The sequence below is a fragment of the Palaemon carinicauda genome, chromosome 17 (genome assembly GCF_036898095.1).
Source record: "Palaemon carinicauda isolate YSFRI2023 chromosome 17, ASM3689809v2, whole genome shotgun sequence".
NCBI lineage: Eukaryota > Metazoa > Arthropoda > Malacostraca > Decapoda > Palaemonidae > Palaemon > Palaemon carinicauda.
Window position 1 is genome coordinate 55726866 of NC_090741.1, and position 22875 is coordinate 55749740.

At 33.9% G+C, this 22875-nt stretch overlaps 1 protein-coding gene across 2 annotated transcripts in view; it reads right to left on the reverse strand.

The window, feature by feature from the left end:
* The window catches only part of Tsp74F (Tetraspanin 74F), a 109886-nt gene that overhangs the window by 8588 nt on the left and 78423 nt on the right, over positions 1–22875 (reverse strand). For both annotated transcript variants that reach the window (XR_011047014.1, XM_068391029.1), the window contains exons 2-5: positions 11585–11695; positions 5581–5772; positions 4740–4916; positions 2321–2434 (exon numbers count right to left, since the gene is read on the reverse strand). Coding sequence is in view for 1 of the 2 variants with exons in the window: in XM_068391029.1 (XP_068247130.1) it covers positions 2321–2434; positions 4740–4916; positions 5581–5772; positions 11585–11662 (561 nt within the window). In the remaining variant the exon portion in view is untranslated. The remainder of the gene's footprint in view (positions 1–2320; positions 2435–4739; positions 4917–5580; positions 5773–11584; positions 11696–22875) is intronic.

Sequence of the window (22875 nt, forward strand, 5' to 3'; positions counted from 1 at the left end):
TCGCGCCTTAGCGGGGACGCGAACTCGGGACCTCTGAAACAGAAGCCCGCAACGCTACCAACTTAGCTATCCAGAGAATTATCACCCACTATTTAGGAAAAAGCACATTGGCAAAACAAAGAATGATAATTATCAAGTATTACTAAACAATAACCAGTTTTAACAGGCAGACAGTGCATCTATAATTCATCAAGAGATTTCTAATTTCTAAGTACAGTAAGCATGCCTCAACATCTGAGTGACCTAGCATTTTATGTGGATTAAGTTGCCATCCTTTAACTGTTAACATATTTTCCTTTAAAATCCTCACTCTACAGGATGTGGTAGAAGGTCAGGTATTAATAGTTCAATCTTTTTGCATATGAAATATTCATCTAATTAATTCTTGCTATGGTGAATTTGAAAAATCATTGGTAATATTCATTTAAAATCTTATTAAGAAACAAATATGAATAGCAATTTTGTTACTGATTTGCACCACTGAATATTCATCAGCAGTATACTATATACCACTCTTTTGGGCTCGAGCCATTTCGTCCTGATGGAAGTTCCTCCAAGGCAGCTTTCTACTTGGAATATTTCTGCTAGTGATATAGCAGAGAATTTTACCTGTAGAGGTATCACAGCGTTACTACCCCCGGAGCGAATATCCCGAAAGATATCGTGTATGTAACAGGGACGTTCGAATATGTTAACCTTATCTAAAAGGATATGGGATAGGATTGATTACGTGGGAGAGCCGTTACAACTCTGAATGTAAACACGTACGCTGATCACCATAGATTTTACCCATGTCAAAATCCCTTGTTTCTGGTTTTCAAAACTAACACAGCTTCTGGCACTTAATGTTTTCCAATGATTAAATCTATGGAAGGCCAAATGACCATAGCTCTTCCATCTCTTATTGTAGGGAACCTTTTACAGTGTGTCTTTAAAGTCGTAACGCGGATACGTTACAACTGAAAATTTGAAGCAATATTTCTCTAATTCCAATATAGCTAGTTTTTACTTTGTACTTTTTCTTTGCTCCCTTTGCTCTCTTTCTTTTTGCTCCCCCTGCTTTCTTTCTTCCAGTGTCTTGGGTTAGAGTTCTCTTGCTTGGGGGTACACTCAGGAATTTATCCCCGACTTTAACGTAATATCTTAATATGGGCTGCCAATGCAAGAGCCTATGGCCCTCTTATTTTAAGGCTGAGGTCAATCTTAAACGAACGAACGAATGAACACTCAGGCACACTACCTGGTTCCTTATTTCCTTTCCTCACAGCTATTTTCCCTGTTGGAGCTTTGGGCTTATAGCCTACTGCTTTTCCAACAAGGGTAGTAGCTTAGCTAGTAATAATAATAATAATCTAGTTCAAGCTGGCTTACAGAACCTAAAAGTGCTCTAACATTCACATCCAGTTCAAGAACAGAGATCCTTTGGGAGAATCCTAAAAGTAGTTAAAAAGGTGACCCTATCCAGAAATATCTCTTGAAGTGTGACTGGTCCATAAGTGTTGATACAAATACATTTCTTCCTCGAAAATCAAGTAAACTTAATAATCTAGTTTTAATGATGGCATCTACAGTTGAATCAGTGGAACTTCATAAGTTCAAACTTTCAGCAAATGCTTTTATTTTGAACAGGTGGACAAGAGTCTCTCGTCATAGTTTATATATGACAGATCTATTTTAACGCCGATACTTATCTTGAGATATTTTATATTTTCCATTCATTACTTCTCATATATAGTTTATCTATTTACTTATTTCTTTTCTTCACTGGGCTATGTTTCTTGTTGAAGCCCCTGGGCTTATAGTATCCTGCTTTTCCAACTAGGGTTATAGATTAGCTAGCAATAATGATAATAATATTTCAAAAAGACTGGTGCCCATACTATGTAACTACGAATTAAATTTTGATAACTTGTCACTATTGCAACAATATATTCATGCAATTTATATCTACTTATCCATCCATATACCAAGGCACTTCCCCCAATTTTGGGGGGTAGCCGACACCAACAATGAAACAAAACAAAAAGGGGACCTCTACTCTCTATGTTCCTTCAGCCTAATCAGGGACTCAACCGAGTTCAGCTGGTACTGCTAGGGTGCCACAGCCCAACCTCCCACATTTCCACCACAGATGAAGCTTCATAATGCTGATTCCCCTACTGCTGCTACCTCCGCGGTCATTTAAGGCACCGGAGGAAGCAGCAGGGCCTACTGGAACTGCATATCTACTTATAAAGTTTAATAAAAAAGGGTCTATAAATGTGTGCCAACCTATTGAACACTTACATACATACAGTACATTAACATAGATTATACGTACCTCTCCAGCTTCGTTCTTTTTACAGCATGATCTTGGAACTAAGTTCCCTCCAAGACTGAAGTTGATATTTGTGAGCCATTCTGTTAAGGGGCTTTCGATGCCACAACACTTCATCTGAAAAAAAGAATAGAATTTAGATTATATTTCTCCTTACCGATTATATTAGATGCAAATCATAAAAATATCTCCCTATTAATGTACTATATTGTAGTTTATTGAATGACAAAAAAGAGAATTCAGATTATATTTCTCTTGACTAATTATATTAGATGCAAATCATAAAAGCATCTCCCTATTACTTTATTGTAGTTTATTGAATAACATAAAAGTGAATTCAGATTATATTTCTTTTGACTAATTATATTAGATACAGATCATAAAAGTACCTCCCTATTAATGTACTTTTTTGTAGTTTATTGAAGGACAAAAAAGAGAATTCAGATTATATTTCTCCTTACTAATTATATTAGATGCAAATCATAAAAGTATCTCCCTATTAATGTACTGTATTGTAGTTTATTGAATAACATCAGTTTGTACAATATCCTCTGTACCATGCTCTTCCATTGTTTAGGGTTAGAGTTCTCTTGCTTGAGGGTACAATCAGGCACACTATTCTGTTTCCTTATTTACTTTCCTCACAGGGCTATTAGACTGCAGTAGTTAACCTCTTGAGTGAAGAAGAATTGTTTGGTATGTCAGTGTATGAGGACATAGGAGAATATGTAAATAGGCCAGACTATTTGGTGTATGTGTAGGCAAAAGGAAAATGAACTGTAACCAAAGAGAAGGATCTAATGTAGTACTGTCTGGCCAGTCAAAAGACCCCATAACTCTCTAGAGGTAGTATGTCAATAGGTAGCTGGTGCCCTGGCCAACCTACTACTTATGATATATTAGTTGGTGGAGACCTTCAGTGAGTGAGTCAGTAGGAATGGAGTTGATTTGAAGAGATAAAATCCACAAGGCAGAAAAGTTACTAAAATTAAATATATCACATTATGAGTTACTAAAATTAAATATATCACATTATGAGTTACTAAAATTAAATATATCACATTAAGAGTTACTATAATTAAATATATCACGTTAAGAGTGGTAAGCTGAAATAGAGATTGATTTAATTATTTTGAGAAATACAGGTGACCTAAAAGTATCAATACAGTAACATTTTTTTAAATATCAACGTAGTTCAGTGTTCTGTGTTTATATATACAGTGCAATTTTTAAAAAAATCAACATACTGTAGTCTAGAGTTTTATGTATCTAAGTTCATTATTTTCTTTTTTTTCAATATTCTGATACACAAAAAGTTTGGTAGTAAGAGAGACTTGAGAAGTCTATAGGTTATGAGAAAACTGCTCAATTTGGGGTCCATACTTTTTCAAATAAAATTTTCTTTTCTATGAATAAAAGATTCCAATCTAGAATGAAACAGAATAAAATTGACCCACAATTTCAGTGTTCTATGTGTCTATATATACAGTGCAATTCTAAAAATTTCAACATTCTGTAGTCCAGTGTTTTATGTATCTGTAAATACAGTACATTTTTTTTTTTCAATATTCAGATACACAAAAAAAAAAAAGTTTGGTAGCAAGAGTGACTTAAGAATTCTATAGGTCATGAGAAAACTGCTCAATGTGGGGGTCCAACCTTTTTCAAATAAAATATTCTTTTTTATGTATCAAAGATTCCAATCTAGAATTTTCAAGAAGCAGAATGAATATTGACCCACTGAAATTCAATTCCTACTATTTATTTGAAATTAGGGCTGCTTTCAAACCAGAAAAAAAACCTCCTAAATTATGACTTTGATACTTGATTAAGACACCAACTAAGAGCAACAATTAACTACGTCAAGTGTTGTGGTAGCTTATATGAAACATCTTCTCTTAAGCTAGATTGTTAATTGCATATGCAATCTCACTGTCCTTGTGAGCTAGGGATAGGTGGTTTGGGATAAGCCCATAGGTCTACCTGCTGAGTCGTCAGCAGCTATTGTGTGGCCCTCCCTGGGTATGTCTTGACAGAGTGGGGTTTGGGCCATGATCATATGTATATATTATAAGCCTCTAGGGCATTGTTCTGCTAAGACATTGTCACTGTCCCTTGCCTCTGCCATTCATGAGTGACCTGGCTCTCCCTGGCCCTAGCTTGATGAAGAGGGGCTTGGGTGCTGATCGTGTGTTTATATTGTCAGCCTTGAAGGTATTGTCTTGCTATTGCATTGTCACTGTCCCTGGCCTCTGCCATTCATGAGCGACCTGGCTCTCCCTGGCCCTAGCTTGATGAAGAGAGGGCATGGGTGCTGATCATATGTTTATATTGTCAGTCTCTAGGGCATTGTCACTATCCCTTGCCTCCGCCATTCATGAGCGACGCATAAACCTTTAAACTAATGACCCCTTAAACTTACCGCAATCTGGGTCTCATCCCAGGCCTTTGTGATGGACGAGCCAGAATTTGGAGAGTATTCCTTCATGGCACTGGTCATGGAGTGCTTGATTGTGGTTCCAGCCTTATCTTTGAACACGTAGCCTAAAATCCCTCCGATAAGAAGAATGACGAAGAGAAGTAACACGAAGATGAAGTACTGCAAAGAAAAGGAAAGGGGGATTATTTAGGTTCATACGTGAGATACCTGGGAATTAGCTGATTAGTAATTTTTTATATTTTGGAACCTGGAAATTAGTTTTGTTATTCTCAATACTTGGAAACTGGAAAATAACTGCTTTATCATTTTCAATTGGAAACTGGAAAATAACTTCTTTGTGATTTTTAAAGGGAAGCTCTGTATATTCTGATGATGACAGCTTTATGACTGTGTATACTGGGAATTTCTATGGTTTACAGTGTTCTGACCTTCCAACTTTAAAATTAAACCTTGTCATCTTTTAGCATGAACTTCATAACTTGAAAAATTTTCCCACATGGCGTTAATGCCACCAGCACACCTCACGAGGTACACTGTAGGCATTGCTGAAGGATCTTCACAGTGTCCCTTTGGCCCTTAGCTGCACCCAGTTCTTAGTAATCTATATTACCCCTGTACCCACTTTCTCCCATTTTATTTTCCAGCATATTTTAGTTTTTGATACACAGTTCAACATCAGGGATTTCTTCCAGTGGCATCCTGGTGGCGCATGGCCTTCCTAGCCCTAACCTGTGCCACACATGGTCTTGCTAGCCCTAGCCTGGGCCATACGATTTAAACTACATACATCCTTCCAACCCAAAACATTCCGGGGACAACTTACCGTGAGCAGCATACATTTGATCTCCTTGAGGGCCCCAAAACATCCGAGGAAAGAGACGAAGAAGATCAGACAGCCGGTTGCAATGAGGATGTAAGCCGCATTCATGTACATCTCATTGCCGAGCAACTGTTCCAAATATGGGCGATCAACGACAGTCCAAATACCAAGTACAAGGATGACTATGCTCGCAACCTGGAAGATAAATAGACACATGAATACATTTGAGTTGTGGTATAGAGATACTTTGAATTCTTGGGGAGTAAATTGTGGACATAAATACATTTCAGTTATAGTATAGAGATACTTTAGATTCTTGGGAAGTAAATTTCTGACATAAATACATTTCAATTATGGTATAGATATACTTTAGATTCTTGGGTAGTAAATTGTGGACCATTGCATGAAAGGATGTGCTCTGGTAAACCAAGAGTTACGATGAAGTCTGCATTTGAGCTACAGTGGATGGTACTACGTACATCAACAACTCTACTAGGACATACAAGGCTGTCGCAGTATTAATTAACATATGGTATGAAGAGCATACATAATGTACTTTTATGCTAGTACCCTTAAAAATCATTAGCAATGCAACATACTATAGATTATATAGTGCATACTGTATATGGTTACTATGTTATATATGGGAACAGCCCTCAAATCCCCTTACGGCCCCTAAAAAAACTCAAATTTTCACAAAACTATTTGCAGTAATGGTTATTATAAACATACCACTCTAGATATCTATAATTTGCATATGACTAGAGTGCTTTAGAAACTTTTAGATTTATTTTAATGAATATCCCCGCATCATGTAGAGGAGATAAAAAATTCTGCAAATTTTGTAGACATTAAAACTTATAAATTATGTTGAATCCCTGGTCAAGTAACCAGTGAAGGAAATGAAGATGCTGATAAATTATCAACTGTCTGTATCAGATCTGATATATTGTATTCATGTCAGAGACTTATTACTAATTATGAAACTGATCAATTACTTGAATTTAGGGTATTTTTTGCACAACTCTGACAGTCTCAGAAGTGCAAGGAATGTAGAACAACATTTACAATTGCAATATGCATTTTTCAACTAAAAACAAAATGTGGTGAACATCTTCCTTCCCACTCGAGATACTACGCTAGTCTCATTGGGTCATTTGACTAGCCAGACAGTACTACATTGGATCCCTCTCTCTGGTTACGGCTTATTTTCCCTTTGCCTACACATACACCGAATAGTCTAGCCTATTCTTTACATGTTCTCCTCTGTCCTCATACACCTGACAACACTGATATTACCAAACAGTTCTTCAATCTTTACATATTCTCCTCTGTCCTCATACACCTGACAACACTGAAATTACCAAACAGTTCTTCAATCTTTACATATTCTCCTCTGTCCTCATACACCTGACAACACTGATATTACCAAACAGTTCTTCAATCTTTACATATTCTCCTCTGTCCTCATACACCTGACAACACTGAAATTACCAAACAGTTCTTCAATCTTTACATATTCTCCTCTGTCCTCACACACCTGACAACACTGAAATTACCAAACAGTTCTTCAATCTTTACATATTCTCCTCTGTCCTCATACACCTGACAACACTGATATTACCAAACAGTTCTTCAATCTTTACATATTCTCCTCTGTCCTCATACACTTTACAACACTGATATTACCAAACAGTTCTTCAATCTTTACATATTCTCCTCTGTCCTCATACACCTGACAACACTGAAATTACCAAACAGTTCTTCAATCTTTACATATTCTCCTCTGTCCTCATACACTTTACAACACTGATATTACCAAACAGTTCTTCAATCTTTACATATTCTCCTCTGTCCTCATACACCTGACAACACTGATATTACCAAACAGTTCTTCAATCTTTACATATTCTCCTCTGTCCTCATACACTTTACAACACTGATATTACCAAACAGTTCTTCAATCTTTACATATTCTCCTCTGTCCTCATACACCTGACAACACTGATATTACCAAACAGTTCTTCAATCTTTACATATTCTCCTCTGTCCTCATACACCTGACAACACTGATATTACCAAACAGTTCTTCAATCTTTACATATTCTCCTCTGTCCTCACACACCTGACAACACTGAAATTACCAAACAGTTCTTCAATCTTTACATATTCTCCTCTGTCCTCATACACCTGACAACACTGATATTACCAAACAGTTCTTCTTCACCCAAGGGGTTAGCTACTGTATTGTAACTGCCTTGTTTCCTTTCCTCACTGGGCTATTTTTTCCTGCTGGAACCCTTGGGCTTATAGCATATTCTTTTCCAACTAGGGTTATAGCTTGGATAATAATAATAATAATAATAATTGCTGTACCTATATACTTTGTAGAAAGGTTTTCTATTGAAAGACTATCTGCTCCAAGATATGTTATCCTAAAAAACACAAGAATTTTTCGACGTCCTGTACAATTTAACTTCCCTTTTATCCTCCACTTTCATTGAACTATTACTTCCTCTCAAACACACACCCAGATTGCCCAGACCTTTCGACCAGGACGGGGGCGGGGGAAAAAGGGGGTGGGGGGTGGGGGCTCATAGACCAGTGGGTATATCCCCTTCAATGACTTCCTCTTTTTAGAGAAACTTCTCCCTTCTTCAGCTCTAAGTCTTTGTTCTATGATTTTGATTCGTCTGTTCCTCCTACTCTACTTATGAGTAATCCGACATTTTCCGATCAAATTCATTATGATTATTCATTTTGATTATGATTTATGATTATGATTACTTACTTTGATGGCTGCTTTTCCGGTCCCATACAGCAGGGGAACCCCACTCTCTACAGGACCTCCACTGTCGTTTTACCTTGTTCGTTCACAGTATTTAACGTTTCATATCATATATTGTTCATTTACTGTTAAATCGTCACCGTCAAAAGACTCATGAAATAAGAAAGTCTTCAGTTTCCCCTTGAAAGCCTTAATGTCTTCAATCATTCGAATGTTTCGTGGGAGCTTATTATATAGTCAAGGGCCCTGGAGCCTAAAGTAGACACAAATCAAGGTTCCAACAGTTTGAAGCCATCTGTAACTATTCTCGTGACGACACGATTTGTTGGCTGCGCAATATGTAGCAATTCTTTTAAGTATTTTGGACGCCCGGTTCTGATAACTTGGTGGGTTATTGTACATATTTTTAATTCAATTCTCGCTTTAATCGGCAGCCAGTGTAAATCGATTAGTATAGGGGTGATTCTTTCTCTAGGTGGGACACCTTTTATCAGTCTTGCTCCTCTGTTTATTATGTTTTGTAATTTCTTAAGTTGCACTTTTGGTAAATTGTGATAGATAGAGTTGCAGTAGTCAATCCTGGTAACAACACAGTTTATCACAAGTTTCTTTTCAGAATTTTCGTCCAGGTACTTTTTTTATAAACGCAATATTTCTTAGATGATAACCAGCAGTTTTTATTACATTATTTATTTGGGCATTTAAAGACAGGTTACAGTCAAGAAATACACCTAGATCTCGAACTTTACTAGATATCGGCACCGAGTCATTATTTATGTTCATTTGAATGTCACCTAAGCTTTTCATGCACTCTCTCTTGCCCACCACCATGAATTCAGTTTTGTTCTCATTTAATTTCAGTTGTTTAAATGTCATCCATTCTCTAACACTATCAAGGATTCGGTTTAGAGTTTCAGTAGTGTCATGTATATCATTTATGGAGAAGTAAAATTGTGTGTCATCTGCAAATTGTTTAAACTTGACGCCATGCTAGCATTTTCGATAGACCAATAGTATAGATGCAGAATAAGATTGGGCCAAGTACACTCCCCTGGGGTACCCCTCTGTTTAAGGGTTCATATGATGAATAAGAGTTTCCAATTTGTACACTGTAATTTCTACCAACTAAGTAGTCTTTTAGGGATTCGAAGACTTGATCTTCAACGCCGATGGACCGTAGATCATTTAGTAGCAGTTCATGCACCACTGTATCAAAAGCAGCACTGAGATCGAGCAGTATTAAGATACCACATTTATTTTCATCCATCATTTCTAGCATATCATTTACAACAGAGCAGATGGCTGTCTCCGTAGAGTATAGTTTTCTGTAAGCAGATTGGTTGTCAGGCAAAGCTTCTATTACTTCTAAGTGGGTGACTAGTTGTTCCAGAATTACATATTCAAGCACTTTTGAGCTTAATTCCTGGTAGTTCAGAGCATTTTTCAGAACTGGTGTGACTATAGCCGTTTTCTCAGATTTAGGAAACTTATATTCACCAATGCTTGCATTTGCTATTCTCATTATTATTTCGGCTAGACTAGAAAAGCCTCTCTCTCCTTATTTACTTCAGATATTGGCATAGGATCGATCGCGCAGTTTGTTTTCTTTGCTCTCTTGATTATTCTGGTGTTGTCTTCTTGTGTTATGTTGTTAAATCGTATTAATTTTGTCTGTGTGCCTGGGGTATCATTAATCTGATATTGAGTATTTACTAAATGACCTGGTTATATTTTCAATTTTGTTTTTAAAGAATACTAGAAAATTATTTGCTAGTTCCTGGTCACTGTATCCATCAGGTAGCTTCTTTTCTTTTATATTTCCCATTATACCATTCAGGAGACGATATGATTATGGTCAAATGGTTCATTGATAAAAAAATGGCCAAATGGCTCATTGACAAAAAAAAAATAAATAAAAATAAAAAAAATGCCCAAATGGTTCATTGATAAAAAAATGGCCAAATGGCTCATTGACAAAAAAAAAAAAATAAATAAAAATAAAAAAAAATGCCCAAATGGTTCATTGATGAAAAAATGGCCAAATGGCTCATTGACAAAAAAAAAATAAATAAAAATAAAAAAAAATGCCCAAATGGTTCATTGATGAAAAAATGGCCAAATGGCTCATTGACAAAAAAAAAAAAAAAATGCCCAAATGGTTCATTGATGAAAAAATGGCCAAATGGCTCATTGACAAAAAAAAAAAAAAAAAAATGCCCAAATGGTTCATTGATAAAAAAAAGTGGCCAAATGATTCATTGATAAACAATTTATCAAATGATGCATTGAAAATCAAGTCATCAAATGATTTATTGATAAAAAAGTTATCAAATGATGCATTGATAGACAAGATATCAAATGATTTGTTGATAAAAAAGTTATCAAATGATGCATTGATAGACAAGATATCAAATGATTTGTTGATAAAAAAGTTATCAAATGATGCATTAATAGACAAGATATCAAATGATTTGTTGATAAAAAAGTTATCAAATGATGCATTAATAGACAAGATATCAAATGATTTATTGATAAAAAGTTATCAAATGATGCATTGATAGACAAGATATCAAATGATTTGTTGATAAAAAAGTTATCAAATGATGCATTGATAGACAAGATATCAAATGATTTATTGATAAAAAAGTTATCAAATGATGCATTGATAGACAATATATCAAATGATTTATTGATAAAATAGTTATCAAATGATGCATTGATAGACAAGATATCAAATGATTTGTTGATAAAATAGTTATCAAATGATGCATTGATAGACAAGATATCAAATGATTTGTTGATAAAAAAGTTATCAAATGATGCATTGATAGGCATATCAAATGATTTATTGATAAAAAATTATCAAATGATGCATTGATAAACAAGTTATCAAATGATTAATTGACAATCAAGTTATCAACTGATTCATAGATAGAAAAAGTTATCAAATGATGTATTGATAAACAAGATATCAAATGATTCATTGACAATCATATTATTGATAAAAAAGTTATCAAATGATGCACTGACAATCAAGTTATCAATTAGTTCATTGATAAAGGTATAAGACGATTCATTGATAAAAAGTGTTCAATTGGTTCATTGATAAAAAAAATAGCTACCAAAACATTCCCAGCCAAAAATAGTAGTTCTTAGATGTAAAAACTGCTTCTTTGATAAGAGATTAATATTATCTAGTAAGGCTTAGGGAAAACTCACCCATATTATGAAGTTGATGCCGAACATCAGGAATCGAAGACATCTGCCACAACCAGTCATCTCGACTCCACGACCCATTACTGTCTAGGTCACACACACCTCAGATTCTACCTGTTTAAAGGGATATATTATTATTATTATTGTTGAATGGGTATTGTTATTATAATTATTATTATTATTATTATTATTGTTGTTGTTGTTGAAGGGGCATTATTATTATTATTATTATTATTATTATTATTATTATTTTTGTTGTTGTTAAAGGGGCATTATTATTATTATTATTATTATTATTATTATTATTGTTGAAGGGGCATTATTATGATTATTTTTATTATTATTGTTATTGTTGTTGTTATTGTTCTTGTTGTTTTTGTTGTTGTTACTTGCTAAGCTACAACCCTGGTTGGAAAAGCAGGATGCTATAAGTCAAAGGGCTCCAACAGGGAAAAATATTATTATTATTATTATTATTATAAATGTTATTAGTATTAGTATTAGTATTGTTGTTGTTGTTGTTACTTGCTAAGCTACAACCCTAGTTGGAAAAGCAGGGTGCTATAAGTCAAAGGGCTCCAACAGGGAAAATTATTATTATTATTATTATTATTATTATTATTATTATTATTACTACTACTACTTGCTAAGCTACAACCCTGGTTGGGAAAGCAGATTGCTATAAGCCCGAGGGCTCTAACTGGGAAAAATAGAAGAAAACTACAAGAAAAGTAATTAATAATTAGAATGAAATATTTTAAGAACAGTAATAGCAGTAAGATAAATATTTCATATATGATAAGGTAGAACAAAAATCATAAAAAAAGAGGAAGAGAAATAAGATATGCAATTAGATCTTAGAGAGGTTTTGTCTAATATAGGCTTATATATATATATATATATATATGTATGTATATATATAGATATATATATATATATATATATATATATATATATGTATCTATATATATATATATATATATATATATTTTATATCAATGAAGTATTTATAAGACTTACAAGATAAGAACCATATATATATATATATATATATATACATACATGTATATATGCATATATATATGTATATATATATATATATATATATAGCCAGACACTTGATCTTTATTATATCATCAGTTTCAAGCCATTGAAAGAATGTTAAGAATACTATTACCCAAGATCTTCTTTTATCGATTGATTTCTCCTTTCAGAGAGAGAGAGAGAGAGAGAGAGAGAGAGAGAGAGAGAGAGAGTCCCCCACATCACTAATCAGGGTTAAAGAGAGAATAATATATAATTTCACTATTGAAAACCAGATAAGAGAAAAGATCGCAGGAAACTATTAAAAAAATTGTCTCAAGTCGCACTCAATCTTTTCTCCAATAATCACGACGACCTTCTCTTTTAAAAAATCGTTTCTGCACTTAACATTAACCCGAAGACGGAGCATTCGCATTACACATTCAACATAATGCTCTCTTATCACTCCACTGCACTTCCAAGGGCCTGATTATAGCGCTCTTTTCCCGTGCGTGTTATATACAATTCACTGGGTTACCTTCACTGCTAAGTTCGATCTGGACTTCTGGGGAGGGGGGTGAGTTATCATTCAAAGGCAATGCTTACAGTAGTTCCTATAATTTTCTTGGGGACCTTTGTTCGACTGTTGGGGACCCAGGAATGGTTATATAACCACCCACCCGTTGAGATACTACCGCTAGAGAGTTATGGGGTCCTTTGACTGGCCAGACAGTACTACATTGGATCCTTCTCTCTGGTTACCGTTCATTTTCCCTTTGCCTCCACATACACCGAATAGTCTGGCCTATCCTTTACATATTCTCCTCTTTCCTCATACACCTGACAACATTGAGATTACCAGACAATTCTTCTTCACCCAAGGGGTTAACTATTGCACTGTAATCGGTCAGAGGCTACTTTAATCTTCGTAAGGGTAGAAGAGACTCTTTAGCTATGGTAAGCAGCTCCTCTAGGAGAAGGACACTCCAAAATCAAACCATTGTTCTCTAGTCTTGAATAGTGCCATAACCTCTGTACCATGGTCTTCCACTGTCTTAGGTAAGAGTTCTCTTGCTTGAGGGCACATTTAATGTTCTCTCTTGTTTAGTTAAAGTTTTTTATAGTTTATATGGGAAATATTTATTTTAATATTGTTGCTGTTCTTGAAACAATTAATTTTTTCCTTATTTCCTTTCCTCACTGGGTTGTTTTCCCTGTTGGAGCCCCTGGGCTTATAGCATCCTGCTTTTCCAACAAAGATTGTAGCTTAGCCGATAATATTAATAATAATAACCTTGATTTTAGAAAATGGCATGAATTGTCTGAGACTAGAAGGATGCTTTTATTATATATATATATATTAAATATATATATGTATATATATGTATATATATGTATGTATATATATATGTATATATATATGTAATATATATATATATATATATATATATATATATATATATATATAATTTTGAGATACATACATACATACATACAATAACAACAACAACAACAACAACAACAACAAATGCTGCCATTTCTATTCCACTGTAAGACAAAGGTCTCAGAAAATGCCCTTATTCATGTCTTGAGTTTAGTTATATATATATATATATATATATATATATATATAAATATATATAATCTTGCCGTCATTCCTGATTGTATGGGTACACTGATACCAACAATTATTTCTAATTTAATGTATATGTGTCATACACACAATAACACACCACATACACTCATTAATCATTTAAAAACAAAGTTTGGACACAATCAAACAAAACGTAAACTAAAGGGGTACTCAGTAGAGCGCAGACCTCCGCCGTGGCAGCTTTATTCTCTACCTTTTGCCTGACCTTGACCTTTGACCTTTAAGTTTAACATGTATTAGTTGGTGTGGATTTTCATACACTCAAATATGAACCAAGTTTAAAGGTTTAAAGGTCGCTCATGATTGGCAGAGGCAAGGGACAATGACATTGCCCTAGCAATCAGGTCAATGCCCTACAGACTGACCATATCATATGATAGCGCCCAAGCCTCCTCTCCATCCAAGCTAGGACCAGGAAGGGACAGGCAGTGGCTGCTGATGACTCAGCAGATAGACATATAGGCTCCCCCCAAAGTCCCAAAACTTAGCTCACAAGGATGGTAAGGTTGCAGACACTAATGGCACTAACGAGTCTGAGTGGGACTCGAACCCCCGTCTGGCAAACACCAGACAGAGACGTTACCAATCAGGCCACAACAACCCTTTTGAAGTCTCTGAGACACCAATGTCCAAACTCATGGCTGATTATTGTTAATAGTTTATATATGACATGTCTGTTTTGACGTAGTTACTTTTTTTTAGAATGATTTAATTGTTAATTTGTTCTCTTCATTTATTTATTTCCTTATTTCCTTTCCTCACTGGGCTATTTTTCCCTGTTGGAGCCCCTGGGCTTATAGCATCTTGCTTTTCCAACTAGGGTTGTAGCTTGGATAGTAATAATAATAATAATAATAATTAGACATTTTGCTTGACCTTGACCTTTCAAAATTTAATCATTTCCAGATTTTTACATAAGTTAATCCCTGCAAGTTTCATTACACTACGATTAAAATTGTGGCCAGGGAACTGTTCACCGACACACAAACACACAAACGGGCGAAAACATAACCTCCTTCCAACCTTGTTGGAACGCCAATAAAGAAGATTTCTAATACTACCTTTACAATTATTTTCTGGTCAATTAAAGAGACAAGGCATGACTTGGCTAAAATGAATTTTTGTCTATTGGCAAGTATAGTGATAAGAATTTAATAATCTTTTAAAAAGTCTTTATTCTAAAAATCAGTGTTCAGTTCTGCAAATTAAAAAGTCATCTTTGAAAAAAGCTTTAAGTCTAAAAGTGTGTATTAATTTTATAATTTTAAAGTCTTAATTCTAAAAATGAAATTATAATTATAAAAGTAAAATGTTATAATTAATTACCCCAAAAGTGTCTTTATTTTGAACATAAAAAAAAGTCTTGATTCTAAAAATTTAAAGTCCTAATTCTAAGAAATTTAGTCATAATTTTAAAAATAAAATGTATTAACTAACTAACCCCATAAATCTATGTTCTGAAAATTAAAAGTCTTAATTAAAATAAAATAAAAGTCTTAATTCCAAAAAAAAAAAAAAAGTCTTAATTCCGAAAATAAAATGTCTTAATTTATAACTCAATTCTCCGAAGACTTACAAAGAGAAGGATACGGATTTTAGGGTTTACTCAATTGTTTCATTTTCAAGGAAATCGTAAAGACCCCAAGTTCATGGTAATTCCCTGGAAAAACACGCACACACGCACATACACACACAAACACACACACACACACACGGAGGTTTCCCTCAAGGTCGACTTTGGTTTCATCATTAACCATATGTTATTTTAACTCAAAAATTATTATTGTGTGATTTAACATCCCTTTCTTGATCTTGCAACCACTAAAACACACACACAGACACACACATACACACAGTTTTCCTCCCTCAAGGTCGACTTTGGTTTCATCATTAACCATATGTTATTTTAACTCAAAAATTATTATTGTGTGATTTAACATCCCTTTCTTGATCTTGCAACCACTAAAACACACACACAGACACACACATACACACAGTTTTCCTCCCTCAAGGTCGACTTTGGTTTCATCATTAACCATATGTTATTTTAACTCAAAAATTATTATTGTGTGATTTAACATCCCTTTCTTGATCTTGCAACCACTAAAACACACACACAGACACACACATACACACAGTTTTCCTCCCTCAAGGTCGACTTTGGTTTCATCATTAACCATATGTTATTTTAACTCAAAAATTATTATTGTGTGATTTAACATCCCTTTCTTGATCTTGCAACCACTAAAACACACACACAGACACACACACACACACAGTTTTCCTCCCTCAAGGTCGACTTTGGTTTCATCATTAACCATATGTTATTTTAACTCAAAAATCATTGTTTATTTTAACAAGAGGCCTCATGTCCCTTTCTTGATTTTGCAACCACTAAAATACACACACACACACACACACACACACACATACACACAGTTTTCCCTCAAGGTCAAATTTGGTTTCATCAATAACCATATATTATTTTGTCTGAAACAAGACTGTTTCTTGATCTTGCAACCACTAAAAGAGCTTCACTAAGATTTTATTTTTTCATTTTTGGGGGGAAAATAATCATACCACAAGTGCCTTAACTATTTGTCAGTTACTGGCTGCAAGATTGCAAGAGTCCAGACAATGAACAACAACAACTTGAAAAAACACTCAAGAGTGCAAACCTCCACCACGGCAGCTTATTTCTCGAGCTTTGGCTCGACTTTGACCTTGACCTTTGACCTAGGACTTTCAAAATGGAATCACTTCCACGTCTCAACATAGCAACTTTTCCCTGAAAGTTTCTCTACTCTATGAGTAAAATTGTGGCCAGGAAGTTGATCACAAACAGACAAACAGGGGCTTAAACATAACCTCCTCCAAATTTCGCCACAACAACAACAACAATACTTGATATCAAGCCTGGTAGGCTATAAAGTACATTTAAATGTACAAATGATTACAATAAGTCTTGCAAGCACTTTAACTTGACTAAGATTTTTTTTTTGTTACATTGGTAGTCTCGTCCTCTTGTTTAGTTAAAGTTGTTATAGTTTATATTTGGAATATTTATTTTAATATTGCTACTGTTCTTGAAATATATTTTATTTTAACTGTTAATTACTTTTGTAGTTTATTTTCTTGTTTCCTTTCCTCACTGGGCTATTTTCCCCTGTTGGAGCCCTTGGACTTATATCATCCTGCTTTTCAAATTAGGGTTGTAGCTTAGTAAGTAAGTAATAATAATAATAATAATAATAATAATAATAATAATAATAATAATAATAATAATAATGGCTGCAAGATTTATTATTATTATTATTATTATTATTATTATTATTATTAGCTACAACCCTAATTTGAAAAGCAGGATGATATAAGTCCAAGGGCTCCAACAGGGGAAAATAGCCCCGTGAGGAAAGGAAACAAGAAAATATACTGCAAGATTGCAAGAACCCAAAGTCTAGGCAATCTGCAACAACAACAACAAAAACGATATTTGATATCAGGCTTAGTAGATACACTTAAGACTTTCATGTGTACAGTGCATTCAACTGTGCAAATTATTAAAATAAACAAGAGGAATATATACTAGAATTATTTGACCTCTTGAACTTTGTCCTGGTAAATAATTTTCATTTGATTTCCACCTTAAAATATTTATTGGTTATTAAATAATAATATTGTATCAATATACACCGATAATATAAGTAAAATATAAGGACTGTTAACATAACCTGCTGGGGAAATTCTCTCTCTCTCAAGTCAAACGTCTTTGGAAATCTCTCTCTCTCTCTCTCTCTCTCTCTCTCTCTCTCGTTATAAACACTTTGTAAATCTCTCTTTCTGTCTCAAGTCAAAAGCCTTTGGAAATCTCTCTCTCTCTCTCTCTCTCTCTCTCTCAAGTCAAACGCCTTTGGAAATCAAACTATCTCTCAAGTCAAAACGCGTTTAGAAATCTCTCTCTCTCTCTCTCTCTCTCTCTCTCTCTCTCTCTCAAGTCAAAACGCGTTTAGAAATCTCTCTCTCTCTCTCTCTCTCTCTCTCTCTCTCTCTCTCTCCACAAAGACATTCAACGCCAGTCGAAAACTTTTGGAAAATCCAATCCAAGGATTGAAAAAAAAAATAGAGAAACATCACCCGGATGGAAATTGGAATTCCCAAGTGACCAAATGAGAACCAATACTTAGATTTTTCTTTTCTTTAAACACGACGAAAAATTCACTGTCGAAAGAGGATATTTTTTCTCCAAATCATTGTCTGATATAAATTACGGTAATTAGTAATTAACTTTGTCTTTATTATCAGTGTTATTATGGCCATCTTGCTAAAAATACTATTATTATTATTATTATTATTATTATTATTATTATTATTATTATTGTTGTTGTTTTTGTTACAAGCTAAAATATAACCCTAGTTTGAAAAGCAAGATGTCGTTGTTGTTGTTATTATTATTATTATTATTATTATTATTGTTGTTGTTGTTGTTGTTGTTTTTGTTGTTGTTACAAGCTAAAATAAAACCCTAGTTGGAAAAGCAAGATGCTATTGATATTGTTGTTGTTGTTGTTGTTGTTGTTGTTGTTGTTGTTGTTGTTGTTGTTGTTGTTGTTGTTGTTGTTGTTGTTGTTGTTGTTCTCTCTCTCTCTCTCTCTCTCTCTCTCTCTCTATATATATATATATATATATATATATTCAATTAAACGTTGTTATTCTTTACAAAACTGCAACTAAAAATGAATAAATCTCCATATCCTGTTCTACCTTTCCATTCATTAATTCAATTGAGCGCTTCTTGTTCTTCTTTACAAAACTGCAACTAAAAAAATGAATAAATAGACTTAATTCATTAATTGACATCTATTATCAGACCGTCCACCCTCTAAACTAGCCTCTCTATCTCCTATCCTATCCAGCCTCTTTATCTCCTATCCTATCCTTTGTGGCCTATCAGGTGTGTCTATAACATCACCTTCCACACTCCCTTCTAATTAGATTAAGTTCTCTTGTCACTTTAAAGGAAGATTTTTATCTCTGTCTCTATTCTTTCAGATCGGAGGGTATAGTGTATTATTATTGTTATTATTATTATTATTATTATTATTATTATTATTATTATTATTATTATTATTATTATTTTATAAAACAATTCTTGCTTACATCATGATAATTAGGAAAGCTATTATCATTATTATTATTATTATTATTATTATTATTATTATTATTATTACTTGCTGAGCTACAACCCTAGTTGGAAAAGCAGGATGCTATATATAAGTCAAAGGGCTCCAACAGGGAAAAATATTTATTATTATTATTATTATTATTATTATTATTATTATTATTACTTGCTAAGCTACAACCCTAGTTGGAAAAGCAGGATGCTATAAGCCCAGGGGCCCCAACAGGGAAAATAGCTCAGTGAGGAAAAGGAAAAAAAGGAAAAAAAAATATTTTAAGAATAGCAACAACATTTAAATAGATATTTCCTATATAAACTATAAAAAACTTTAACAAAACAAGTTTAAGAGAAATTAGATAGAATAGTGTGCCTGAGTGTACCCTCAAGCAAAAGAACTCTAACCCAAGACAGTGGAAGACCATGGTACAGAGGATATGGCACTACCCAAGTCTAGAGAACAATGGTTTGATTTTGAAGTGTCCTCCTAGAAGAGCTGCTTACCATACCTAAAGAGTCTCCAATCAGGACTTTGGTGTTGGTTTAAAAGTGTAATTTTTTTCTTTATTTATTGTTATAGTTGTTGTTATTGGCTATATCATGGTCTTTCACTGTCTCTGGGTAGAGTTTTCTTGCTTGAGGGTACACTCGGGCACGCTATTCTATCTAGTTTTTCTTCCTCATGTTTTGTTAAACTTTTTATAGTTTATATAGGAGATTCTTATTTTAATATTACTCTACTTAAAATATTTTATTTTATTTTTTCCTTTCCTCACTGGGCTCTTTTCCCTTTTAGAGCCCCTGGGCTTATAGTTTCCTGATTTTCCAACTAGGGTTGTAGCTTAGCAAGAAATAATAATAATAATAATAATAATAATACTGTAAGGACATGAGTCATGGTATGAAAATGAAACAATATCAAACAGATATAGTAGATTTGAGAACAAAGCTCTCAGAAGAATATTGGGAGTTGAATGGCAGGACAGGATTAGAAATGAAACTATAAGAGAGATTACTCGAGTACCATATGTGGATGAGATCATGTTGAGGGGTAGATGGAGATGGTTTGGGCATGTTCTTCGCACTCCCTAAGAGAGATTAGTCCACCAGACTTAACTGGGCTCCACAAGGCACTAGATAAGTTGGAACACCCAGGCCTACATGACTGAGGACTATGAAGAGTGAATTAGATGATGAATGGAGATGTATTGATTTAAATGCTCAATATGGAGATGACTGGCGAAATCTAACCGAGGCCCTTTGGGTCAATAGATGTAGGAGATGATGATAATGATGATGGTGATAGTGATGATGATGATGATATTAAGTTGAAAGATTGAAAACCAGCTGTCAAACCCCCATCCACCTACACAAGCCCAAGTAATGAGGAAGCTCCATATGGCAACACTACTGTCTCGGTTGCCAAAGATAGCATTACAGATACGCCAATCAATTACGCATTGCGTAACCAAGTGGTTGGGGATTTCCGGCGCCCCAATATCTCTCTCTCTCTCTCTCTCTCTCTCTCTCTCACAAGTAATTTGAACAAGACTAAGGAGTTTCTCTTTTTATAGGATAATTAATCTCTATATAATGAAGAACAAGTCTCTCTCTCTCTCTCTCTCTCTCTCTCTCTCTCTCTCTCTCTCTAACAAATGATAATACCAAGGTGTTTCTCTTTATCAAGGATAATAATCTATATAATGAGGAACAAGTCTCTCTCTCTCTCTCTCTCTCTCTCTCTCTCTCTCTGTCTCAGGTAATATGAGTAAGACTATGGCGTTGCTCTCTATAAGGGAAAATAATTAATTTCCTCCTACGTAATAAAGAAAAAGTCTCTCTCTCTCTCTCTCTCTCTCTCTCTCTCTCTCTTCTCTCTCTCTCTCTCTCTCTCTCTCTCTCTCTCAGTTAATATGAGCAAGACTAAGGTGTGTCTCTTAATAAGGTAAAATAATTAATTTTCTCTTACGTAATAAAGAAAAATTTTTTTCTCTCTCTCTCTCTCTCTCTCTCTCTCTCTCTCTCTCTCTCAAGAAATATGAACAAGGGACCATGATTATTGAAAAAATAAGAAATTATTCTAGTATCTTAAAAAAACTTAAAGAAACAAAAATAAAATTATCACAAAATATTACATAGCAAAGAAATGAGTAACGCAATAATGTCAGGGTTATTACAGGGAGCTGCGCTGACATATCTTGATTATACGCATTTCTGAAGTCAGTGTCTCCTATAATACGCAACATGCAGGTACAGAAAGCGTATATTGGCTTGTTTTTATATATTACGCTAGGTCCGTCTGGTGTAGTTTTATAATTTATAGATTTTTAAAATTTCTTTTTCATAAAAGTATTTTAAAATATTTTATTTTAATTGTTCCTTACTTCTTATTTTGTATATTTCCTTATTTCCTTTCCTCACTGGGCTATTTTTCCCTGTTGGAGCCTTTGGGCTTATAGCATCTTGCTTTTCCAACTAGGGTTGTAGCTTGGTTGTAGTTTGGCTGGTAATAATAATGATAATAATAATGATAATAATAATAATAATAATAATAATAATAATAATAATAATAATAATAATATCACAATCTATGTATGAACTGCTATAGTGAGTGTAGTGTAAGAATAGATTTTCACATTTATATTTTTGCAAAAGTTTGAGTTATGCAAATCACAAACACAAACACAGACATACAGACATACAAACAAATACACGCCTATGAAAACTTAACCTTCGCGAAGAAATTGGCAAAGCTAATAATAATAATAATAATTATAATAATAATAGTAATAATAATAATGATAATATAAATGATAATGATAATTTTGGATAGTGTTACAGTTTTTGTACCAAGATCTTCAACTGTCTTGGGTTAGTGTTCCTTTGCTTGAGGGTACACTCAGGCACAGTATTCTATTTCCTTATATCCTTTCCTCACTGGGCAATTTTCCCTGTTGGAATCGTTGGTTTTATAGCATCCTGCTTTTTTATTAATAATAATAATAATAATAATAATAATAATACCATGGTCTTCCACTGTCTTTGTTTAGAGTTCTCTTGCTTGAGGGTATACCCAGACAATATTCTATGTTTCCTTATTACCCTTCTTCACTGGGCTATTTTGCCTGTTGGAATCCTTGGGTTTATAGCATCCTGCTTTTCCAACTAGAGTTGTTGTTTAGCTGGTATTAATAATAATAATAATAATAATAATAATAATACCATCGTCTTCCATTGTCTTAGTTTGGAGTTCTCTTGCATGAGGGTACACTCAGACAATATTCTGTTTCCTTATTCCCTTTCCTCACTGGGCAATTTTCCCTGTTGGAATCCTTAGGCATATAGCATCCTGCTTTTCCAATAAGAGTTGTATCTTAGCTAATAATAATAATAATAATAATAATAATAATAATAATAATAATAATAATAATAATAACACAA